The sequence below is a fragment of the Canis lupus genome, chromosome 36 (assembly GCF_003254725.2).
Source record: "Canis lupus dingo isolate Sandy chromosome 36, ASM325472v2, whole genome shotgun sequence".
Taxonomy (NCBI): Eukaryota; Metazoa; Chordata; class Mammalia; order Carnivora; family Canidae; genus Canis; species Canis lupus.
In genome coordinates this window covers 4,222,277-4,233,572 of record NC_064278.1, presented here as the reverse complement: position 1 = coordinate 4,233,572, position 11,296 = coordinate 4,222,277, and the positions used below count along the sequence as shown (strand labels likewise).

General features: G+C 42.1%; 1 protein-coding gene and 2 non-coding genes across 13 annotated transcripts in view; 2 read left to right on the top strand and 1 right to left on the bottom strand.

The window, feature by feature from the left end:
- CCDC148 (coiled-coil domain containing 148) overlaps positions 1-11,296 on the top strand; it is a 281,502-nt gene that overhangs the window by 263,955 nt on the left and 6,251 nt on the right. For 9 of the 11 annotated variants that reach the window (XM_049106215.1, XM_049106213.1, XM_049106210.1 and 6 more), the window contains one exon: positions 338-1,073. In XM_049106215.1, the coding sequence (XP_048962172.1) occupies positions 338-499 (162 nt within the window). In that variant the 3' untranslated portion in view covers positions 500-1,073. Of the gene's footprint in view, positions 1-337; positions 2,276-11,296 lie in introns of those variants that run through there. The other 2 variants (XM_049106212.1, XM_049106211.1) reach the window with 2 other exon arrangements.
- LOC112674767 (U6 spliceosomal RNA) lies at positions 2,096-2,202 on the top strand. The gene has a single exon (XR_003145575.1). It is a non-coding gene; the product is annotated as a U6 spliceosomal RNA (small nuclear RNA).
- Positions 5,556-11,296, bottom strand: part of LOC112674720 (uncharacterized) — a 34,755-nt gene continuing 29,014 nt past the window's right edge. The window contains exon 4 of the transcript XR_004803407.2: positions 5,556-5,702. This is a non-coding gene — a transcript (uncharacterized LOC112674720). The remainder of the gene's footprint in view (positions 5,703-11,296) is intronic.

Genomic DNA, 11,296 nt, shown 5'->3' with positions numbered 1-11,296 from the left:
CAGACAGCCATGGAAGCAAGCTTGGGTCAAAAGGCAGCAACTGTCTTTTAAATGGATACAAATTGAACATACTTATCACAAGTTCACAGTGCAAAAGGATTATCATCTTTAATCAGAGTGTTAGGGCTTTAATTAAAGTACATTCTGCTTTAAGGGAGGGACAGATGTATGCAGATTACAGAACCATAGATGAATTCATTCATGCCGCATTATACAGTGGATTTACATTATTCTGAAGGTTTAGCCTTCCAGTGGAGAATGATTCTGTGAATGCCACTATTTCCCTTTGCTGTAATCTTTGTTAAAGCAACATTGGATTTCCGCTGTTCTTTTTCAGGATAACGAGATCAGCATAACAACAGCGACGTCCGGGTGTCCGTGGCCACACTTCGAGCAGCTTGTACACCTATTGTACACCTATTGCACAAAAGGGTCCAGGGGCTGGAGATCCAGCAGAGGTAGGGCATGCGCCTCACAGCGAAGGAAGGCCTGCCTCTAAGGCTTTACCTTTTCCCATTTGGACAGTTCGAGATGCTCTAAGGGCCTTTAGGAATTCCAAGTCATTAGTGGGGCCGGGGAATGAGAGAACCAGAGGAATTTGCTGTAGCCATTTTTCATGGTAAATGAGAGTTAATGGCCATTGCTTTCATTCATTCGTTTATTGATGTGGCAAATACGTCTGGACCGCCCCTATGGCAGGTCCTAGCCTCAGTGCTGGAGAAACAGCAAGAAAACCACAAACAAGGTCTCTGTTCTTACGGTGCTTACAGTGCTAATGGAGAGAGATGCTCAGTATGTACCTCCACTCATTAATATCTGTAAAATAATACATATCTTAATACGTAAAGAAACTAGAAATCTAATTTATAGTGTGGTCAATGTGCTTCAGGGAAATGAAGTACAGTGGGTGAGTCGAGGTCATCATACAAGGAAGTCTTCCTGGTGAAGTGAGATTTGTGGCGAGAGCTGATGCTCATCACAGAGATCGGAAGCGGCCATCCACGTGGACACAAGGTTGTCCTCCTTGTCCCAGGGGGAGGCAGGAAGATCGACTTCGCATCAGTCCAAATTCAGTGAGTCACTCCTTTGAGGTAGTACAATGGCTTCTAGAGACCCTTGTTACATAAAAAGTCATGTATGGGGGGGCGCCTGGGTGCCTCAGTGGTTGGGCGTCCGCCTTGGGCTCTGGCCGTGCTCCCCAGGTCCAGGGATCGAGTCCCGCGGGGGCCTGCTTCTCCCTCTGCCTGTGTCTCTGCCTCTCTCTGTGGGTCTTGGGGATGAATAAGTAAAATCTTTAAGAAAAAAAGTTATGTATAAGTGAAGCCATTAACCATCATCACCTGGTGGTGGTTTCCTGGTCGTCTGGCCCCCGCCTGTGGCTCTTACCCTCACTAGCTTGTGGAGACAAAAGGGCGTTACTGCTGACCTTCTAAAGAGGGTGCGGTGCATTTGCACTCGTCCCCCACATACTGCGGGGATCTGCGTGTGCTGTATTCTGAGAGATGGGAGTATTAGGCACAGTGGTTTTGCAATTAATCTCTTAGGAACTATAACTTCTTTCTAAAATGTCTTTTTAGAAATGTTACCCCATATATTTTGTTTGTGGTTTTATATATTGAAGCTGATTGACTATAAGGTCAAATATTGGAATTAAAATTCTACCTGTGTTTAAAAGACACATTAACATGCTGTAATTATTGACTTCTTTGGAGGTTTCTAGGGACCAGGACACTAGACTCTCCAGGTGTACTGCCCATCCCACTGGCCCCTCCTCCTTGGTCCTGGCTGGATCTCCCTCACCTCCCCTAGCTTTCAGATCTAACCAAAGACTTTTTCTCATCTGCTTCTAGACTTATTTGCTTTGTTATCTCATCCACTGCATGCCTTTATTTTTTTTAAGATGTTATTTATTTATTCATGAGAGACAGAGAGAGAGAGAGGCAGAGACACAGGCAGAGGGAGAAGCAGGCTCCATGCAGGAGCCGGATGTGGGACTCGATCCCGGACCCCAGGATCACACCCTGAGTCAAAGGCAGATGTTCAACTGCTGAGCCACCCAGGTGTCCCCACTGCATGGCTTTAAATGCCACATATAGTGCTCTCTTCGGCAGCACATGTACTAAAATTAGAACAATACAGAGGAGATTAGCATGGCCCCTGTGTAAGGATGACACGCAAATTTGTGAAACACTCCATATTTTTCATTAAGGAGGGTGTACGATGAGATGAGCAATGAGTGTTATGTTATATGTTGGCAAATTGAATAAAATAAAATAAAATAAATAAAATAAATAAAATAAATAAAATAAATAAAATAAATAAAATAAATAAAATAAATGCTATTTATATGTTGTCAACTTACATTTTGCTTCTCCAACCCAAACTTCTCATCTAAACTCTAGGTTCATAAGTCCACCTGCTTACTTAGCCTCCGTTTGATGTCTACTAACCCTAATTTTCTCCAATCCAATTATGTTAACTTCATCCTACTCGTTGTTCAGGACCAAACCCAAAGTTATTCTTAACTCTTGTCTTCTTTCAAAATCCACATAAAAACTGTCAACAAATCTTGTTGGATATGCCTTCAAAATGTACCTTGCATCTGACTACTTCTTACTCCCTCCACTACTATCACCCTGGTCCATCGTCTCCCCCTGGACCACTGTTCTACCCTCCTACCCCTCTCCCTGCTTCTGCTTCGAACCCCCCAGTAGGCTTTCCCCATGTCAGTAGTCAGTGTGCTCCTGTTAAAATGCAAGTCAGATCTGGTCACTTCTCTATTCACAGCCCTCCAATGGCTGCCCATGTCCCTCAGAGTGAAAGTCACAGTTCTCACAGTGACCACACAATCTGCACCCACTAGCTCCTCCCACTCTGCACTGCTCTCTCTCCTCCAGTCACACTGGCCTTGTTCCTATAACATAGCTTGTGTGCTCCTGCCTGGCAGCCTTTGATCTGCATGTCCCAGGCTCTTCCCCAGATATCCATGTGCCATTGTCCTGAATAGTACCTTCTCCATGCACCCTTCCCTGACCATGCAATTTAAAATTATGGTTTTACTCCCCAACTTGTTTGTCCATGTTCCCTCTCCCTGCTGCAATTTTTGCCATAGCACTCTTCAGCATTCAACATATTACTGTTACTACACATTACTCTTTGCTGTTGTTTGTCTCCCTCATTAGACACCACAGAGGCAGAGACTGTCTGTGTTGTCCTCTACTAAATCCTGGGCACTCAGGCCATTATTTGGTGCACAGAAGAAAGTCCTTCTTGGGGCCTGGGTGTCTCAGCTGGTTGAGTGTCTGACTCTTGACTTTGGCTCAGATCATGATCTTAGGGTCCTAGGATCAAGCCCAGCATTGGGTTCTGTACTCGATGGGGAGTCTGCTTGAGATTCTCTCTCCCCCTCTTCCCCAACCCCTCCCTCATGGGTGTGTCCTCTCTCTCTCTCTCTAAAATGAATAAATTAATTTAAAAAGAAATTCCTTTATTTAAGAAGATAATAATTGAGATAAATCTATTGGAATAATTTCACCAAAAATTAAAATGCATGGCACACCCATATTTGATTTCTTGTTACCATTCTCCACCAAAAGGAACTAGAGCTTCTTGGAGAAATGGCTCATTCCAGACCCGAGGCAAGGAAAGCCCAAGCTGTGCCTGAGAATCCTGTTGTGTTTGAAAGCAAGAAAATTCTCAAGAGTTGAAAGGATTATGTCAAAAGGACAACAGAGTACACTAGAAGGAGCTCTTCCTGGTCAATACTGGGATAATTTGAGTATCAAAAACAATGACAGAAACCCTTTACAACACATTGATTTGAACAAAATCCAGAAAGCCATAAATAACTACACCCCCCACTACCAAAAGAAAGAGAAGTGTGAGAAAGAAAAACTTTTCTTAAGAATGCCAGATATTAAACATAGGGGGAATGATGGAATTACAAATCGCCATTTAAAAAAATAATAATAAAATAAAATAATAAAATAAAAAAAATAAAAATAGCCATTTTGCAGCCCATGCTAAAATAATTGGTAGAAGATGGTTGGGTTACACGGTGTTGACGCAGTGCCAAAGTGTCCTGCAGAGATTCTTTTATTCCAGGCAAAGGGAAAATTTTAACTTTTCAGTGGAAAACAATAGCAGTTACCCCTTAAACCATGTAATCCAATTTTAAATTACTAATAGTGAGACATCTTCATGTTACATCTCCCTGAGGCAGTGCGATCAAAAGCTTACATTGCCATAAAGTATTCTTGGCATGTAGCTGATTGAGGGAGGCCACTGGACTTCACTTCCACTTACAGGAAATCTGCAGTATAGATGAACAAGTGAACCTCTGATGAAACACACAGACAAATCTAGAACATGGTATATTCAACAAGATAACAGCCTTGACTCTTTAAAAAAAAAAAATCCATTGTCATAGGAAAAAAAGAAAAGTAGAGGGACTATTCTAGACGTAAAAAGTACAGAGATATAACAGCCAAGTAATATAATGTATGACATTATTTTGATGTTGAGTAAGAAAAAAATCTATAAAAGGTACTTTAGGAAAACTAGGGAAATTTAAATATGGAATAGGTATTAAGTGATGTTATGAAGCTGTTTTTACTTTCCTTAGTTTCTTTTGTTTTGTTTTTGGTTTGATAATGGTATTTTGGTTATTAGGAGAGTATCTTTATCCTTAGGAAATGATGCTGAGGGGCAGCCCGGGGGGCTCAGCGGTTTAGTGCCGCCTTCAGCCGAGGGCCTGATCCTGGAGACCCGGGATCGAGTCCCACGTTAGGCTCCCTGCATGGAGCCTGCTTCTCCCTCTGCCTCTCTCTCTCTCTCATGAGTAAATAAAAATAAAATCTTTAAAAAAAAAAAAAAAAGGAAATGATGCTGAGGTACAAGAGTTAAGTGGCATGTTTGCAATTCATTTATAAATGAATCAGGAAAAAGAGCAAATAGATGTATAGATACTTAAATTTACACATGCCAGTATAAATATATATACATATAATAGGTGTATATAAATATTTAGGAAGCATTCATAAATGTGGCAAAATATTAAAAATTGTTTTATCTTGGTAAAGTGCACACAGGTATTCTATTTTTAAATTTTTCTGAATTCTGAAAATTTTTCAAAATAAAAAGCTGGGAAAAGCAAAAATGCATGTAAATTAACTTTAAAAACATACTACTCCACTAATGTTTTGTCCTTTGATAAACTGTCTTGGGAATATTTTGTTTCATATCTTGATAAATTGAATTGTAACAGAAAATAGCAGCCACTGCCAGGATCAAAAAAGTAGAACTTGCTGTCAAGTCTTGACTACATAACCTTCATGACTTTGGGCAACTCACTTTTGACTCTTGAGGCTTGGTTTTCTCATCTCATAGTGAGAATAATGTCCTGCCCTCCCACAAGACATTATCATATTATAAACAATCACAAGGCATGCCTTCAGCCCCAAGTAATATATGGTTGGATTCTTTTTTCTTCTCCTATAAAGTGAAAATAACTGCATGAAAAAGAATTGGACCTGAGGTTTTCATGAATAGCTTACCTTTAAGACCACAAAATCTACACTCAGGCACGAACACTGTTGATTCCATTTCAGTATTTCTAACACTGGCTTTATATGCTCTCTTCAAGCGCTGTAACTTTTCTTCTCTGGAAGAGGACCACAGTGTTCCATCTAGTCAACCCTGGCCTGAAAGAGAATGGAGAACATGTAGCAACTTGACGTCCTACCAGCGTGACAGTAGTATTACTAAGGGGCTTGTTGGGGACCCAAGCGCTCTATGGCTACCTCTAGTGCTTGGGTCTGCGCTCCTGATAGGATAAACCCAGCCATCTGAATCCTCCTATCGAGGGGCCTGGGGCAAGGCTGTGCCTGGCTCAAGAGTCTCTTGTAGAGAGGAGTCTCCATGGTGTTGAGCACTCCAGCTCTGGGGCAAGTAATCCTTGAGTGGCCACAGCAGCTAGCGCTGGACTGGGACAGCATAACCTCGAGGATTGCTAGGAGATCTACCCTTTGAGGAAAATCTCAGGTTGCTTCCGTGACTGGGTGATGGTTCAGGGACGGGCGCTGGCGGAGAAGCAGCAGGCAGCCTCAAGTCTCCTGAAGCTACTTGTGGATCAGGAAGGGGGGTTCGGACATTGTAGCTCCCCATGTCCATTAGGACGGTGCTAGCTGTATACAACCAATACTCATCCACCTTCTTCCCGGCCCCACGTGTCTCAGGCAGCATGCCACCCTTCTGTGATCCCTTTTTCCCTTCTAGGCCGCTCTCAGTGTTCATTTAGCACTTAATTTCACCTGTGCCAACTAGTGAAGCCAGAAGGAATTGGAAAAGCCTGATGCTATTGTGCCTCCTCCACCGTGTGTGTACTGCTCCCAATTAAGGGGGGGGTTGAAGCAGGGAGGCCATGCACTCTGTCACCATCCATTATTCACACAGCCTCCATCTTGGCTTCCTTTCTCCTTTTTTCCTCCCATTCCATTCCTCTTACACACTACTTCCACCCGGGCTGTCTGCTTCTCCTTGTTTCTCCCTCTTCCCTGCTGTCTGCCAACACCTCTACTACGGTGTTACTTGAGCCAATGCAAACCCTGATGTCCCAGAAGCCAAGCAGGTAACATCGATGAGGTCTGCGTGGTCTGAATGGATCAGCCTTGCCTCACCTTCAGCAAATGGAGCCTGGCTCTGGGCTGGGCCTTGCCAGGGCTGCCATGCATAGATTATTTTATATTTTTTATGTTATGTTATCTCAAGATGCCAAAAATCTGGACTTTCATGCGAAACCTCCAGAAATGTTCAATGTTGGCAAAATAATTCACATTAAAAAAAAATACCCGTGCAGGCCAAAGAAAACGTCAGCTCCAACAGGCTGCCATTTACAGGCTCTGGCTGAAACCTATCGATGACCCTCCCCGCGAAGCAGCCAGGGGCCTATGACAGAGTCTCCACCCTATCAGACACAACATGCCTCCTATTTTATGACACATACATACTGACACCACTTCTACTAATCTGAAGTAACATTTACAGATAGTATAACCTGTCTCCATACATAATTTTTAAAAAATTCTATATCATACCCTAAGTTTGATCCAAGGGAAAAGAAAAGAAACCTAATTTAAAATGAGATAGTTTGATGAACATACACAAACACAACAACACCACAAGATTTCTAGAAGGCCCTTTAAGGAACAGTAGCAATCTTGCTTAGGTTCTTTCTTCGGGAATGAGCAAGGTCTGCCTCTGAGCATGTTTTCCCCTGGCCCCTCCCTCACCAAGTAGTAGCAAGAGCTACTACTTGGCAATCACCTTCAGTTTGTCCCTAAACCTAATTTGGGGACCCTTCATGGTTGAGAGATTAAAAAAAAAAAATTTCTGAGACCACCCATCCCTTTAGATTTCTCCCTCTCCCAAATAATTAAATAATTGTCCCTGTTTCTGGGTCCCCATTCTTCCCTGGGTACCAGATCCTTTCTGAGGTACATTTGGCAAAACAAAATGGCAGAAACATATAATCAGCATTTCCTCTTTTCCCAGAGTCACCAATTTAAATTAAAGGCATAAACAGAGATAAGATTTTGCTAACATGGCTAATTGTATTTTAGTATTTGATTTGTTCTTGGAGGATTAAACCCACTCTCAATATAAATTCATTATGGATGTTTCTCTGCTGCTTATTATGTCCTTACAGTCCTACGCTCTAATAAGTTAAAAAGGCTGTTTCAGTTCTTTTTTTTTTAATCCCCAACTATTTAACTTTCTAAAGCAGAGTTTTTAATATAAATTATGGCTTTGAATAACAAAGAGTTGCTGACAATTTTCTGTCCCTCTCTCAGTTTATAACTTCTTGTCACCTTTATAAAAATCCTAGGTACACATCACATGTCTGATGGGGGCTGGGAAGTGGGAATTCCCACAGCTGAGGTGCTCCTCAGCCAGTTCCTTGTCAAGCTTAGTACTTCAGGTGGTGATGTTGTCCAACGTGACCTACTCAAACTGGGGCTCCGGGAAGCAGTCGGCCGCATCTGCTGGTACACCCGACCCGGTGCAGTGCTGCAATGTGGGATTCCAAAAGTGCTTACGGAAGAATGTCACTTAGAGTTTACTTTTGACATGCAATATGTAATCTATTCTGCCAACATTAATTAGTGCTGGTTGCTAATGATTCTCCCTATTTTCATCTTTTACATTATTTTCTTTTCCAAATGCAATTAAATGATCACATTCAGAACAGGCATTTACATTTGCTGTCTTTCCAGATTCGCATTTACAATGTGATCAGGTTTAGATTTCAAGACAAACATGACTCTTGGACATGCAAATTAGGATCGGCCTTCAGGCTCAAATTTGAGTAAATTAGGTCAGGAATAAACCAAATGAGCCTGCCAGCAAGTAGCTTTCATAAAGTGATGTGACTGCTTGATATTTAATCTTCTCTGCAACTCCTTGATTACTGTAATTTCTGTGCATCTCTATCCTCTCTTCCTTCTGATTCTTGTCACATCATTCCCCCACCCCACCCCCACCTCATGTAAATTAGGCCTCTTGGCTGACCTTCCATTGCTGCAAAGCCTGGCTTGTTCATGGAACTCAGGAACTCAAGACTTAGGGACTCGAGAAACCATTTTATGCCAACTCTTACTCTCCCCGCCTGGAATGCTCTCTTGTCCTCCCCCATAGTCTTTCATCAGACTACCTCCAACTCATTCTTCAGGTGTGCAAGTAAGTCACTTCTTTCAAAACATCTGCATCCATGGAGGGGGAAAAATGATGGGGGAAGATGGGGGGGAAATGGGGGAAAAATGATCCGTGTTGAGGCAACATGGATAGGTTATGTTAAATTTCCCCAGCCCAGCTTTGGATCTAATTTTTGATCCATTCTGATTTCTGTTTAGAGCCTGGATAAGGGGACATATACCAATAGTGCCCTAGACTCTCTGTGTCTTAACATTTATCATCCTTAGTTTATCATCCTCACTCATTGTCTGTCTATTGCCCGGATAACACGTGAGCTCTATAAAGATAAGAGCAATGTCTGTTTACCGTTGTCCCTGCAAGCCTAGCATTTTGCCTATTACATTATAGGTACTCAATAAAAATTTGTTGGATGAGTGAATGCTTCCATAGAGATGCCATAGAGCAGAGATCTGCAAACTACAATCCATGGGCCAAATTCAATTCTGTCTTTATAAATAAAGTTTTATTGCAACACAGCCACATTTATTCATTTACATATACATTACCTCTGGTTGCTTACACACTACAATGGCAGAGTTGAGATGTTGCAACAAATCATACGATCTGCAAAGCCTAAAATAATTACTATTTGGCCCTTTACAGAAGCTTATCTCACCGTGCCACAGAGCACAGCCATAACCTTCTGGGTTTTTATGAATTCCAAAATTGATCAACATGGGATTAATTTAGAAGGTACAGGGAGAGACCCACAGTGGGCTCCGATGAAAGAGCTTGGTGGGTCAGACACTTTTAAAATAAGTAAAACAAATAAAATAAAATAAATAAGTAAAACAAAAGGCTCCTTGAATTATACATAATATCCTAGAAACAGGAAAGTGATTGAGAAGGAATTTGAAAATGTGGGCATCAAAAGTGATATTATCTTATAAAAAATAAAAAAGGGAGGAGATGCCTGGGTGGCTCAGTCGTTGAGTGTCTGCCTTTGGCTCAGCTCGTGATCCTGGAATCCCAGGATTGAGTCCTGCATCAGGCTCCCAGAGCAAGCCTGCTTCTCCCTGTGCCTGTGTCTCTGCTTCTCTCTGTGTCTCTCACGAATAAATAAAATCTTTTTTTAAAAATGATATTATTCACATGCCATCCTAAAATTTAGATATGTTAGAACATTTACGTCTTGGTCAGAGTCACTCAAAGGTCAAAGTACCATTTAATTGGGTATTTTATCCTCATCAAGTTTCGTTGGCTCATCTAAGGAGTGGGAACATCAGCAAAGGAATGAGTTTTACCTCCTTCATCTCTGAATGCAATGCTGCTTAAAACAAGACAAACATTTGCATCCTACCAATAAGTAAAGTGTTCTTAGTGAGGATAAAACTTCGAAATGAAAGTATACACAACAGCACGGTGGTTTCATTTCCCACCATTCACAGACGTTCATTGTGATACTGGTACTGCCTGTGGACCGGATGTATCATGTTACAGAATTAAAGAACTAGAATCCATGACCATGAGCTGGGTGGTCAGCAGAGTACCTTGCTCATGCTGGACACTTGTTCCTATCAAGTGGCAGCCACAGCGGCAAGGATGGTACATTGCATGGGCGTGGGCTATGCAAGCAGGTCCTTGTATCTCACAACCGCAAATTGTAAGCAATCTTAATAACAACATTACCCATTTCATCTCCAAATGCACTGTTACATAATACTGGTTATTTGGAGTAACATTGGATGAACAACAGTCCGGAAGGGTGCCTGATTTAACAGTGTTTGCTAACATTGTCCTTCTCTTTCTGAATGGCCATCCACAGATGTTCTCTATCCCACCTGTGAGGGCCATGGCTTGACTTTGCCCTGTACCCCAGCAGTGGAAAGGGCATAATCTTTGTGAACATGTCTGTTTCTGGTGAAGCATGGCTTAGCCACCTGTGGCTCTGTGCAACTGGACAAATCACTTCTCTAGGTCTTTGTCTGAAGTTTGCTAAGGTCCAAACTTACTCCAGAATTACTGTGTAATTCTGAGAGCAGAGTCACAGGCCTTCTGACAATTCCCATGCAATCCAGTCACTCTGTCAACCAAACCTTCTCAGTTAGGATGTCCTGTCTATATTTGAATTTGGTGACATAGTAAAATCGCCTCCTCACACGGTCTGCTCCTGGAGAAAAGATTGGAAAATAAGGAGATTTCCTCAGAACTTGGTGTCAACCCAAGATGGAAGCAGAGGCACAGCCCCTGACCGGCTGAGGAAGAAGGAAGAAGGGAGGAGGAGGGGCCCTGGCCAAACCTTAGGAAACCTCACCTGGCCCTTCCCCAAAAGCCCAGCCTGATCTCTTCTGGTGTGTTGATGAGGAAAAGAGCCAGTCAGGAAAAGGGCTGTAGTCACTGACATGAGCTAAAACAATGTTTTCCTAAAAGCTCTGAAATCTGCTTCCTTAGCTGACAAACAAGGCAAATCTTAGTGATTAATTTTTCCTTCAAAGCACTTGTTTCTGTCACTTACAAAATTCCTCAGCCTCAACATTTACTCATACTTATCTCCAAAACTTATACTTATCCTCATGCATATTCGCTAGCAATTCTTTCAGCCTCC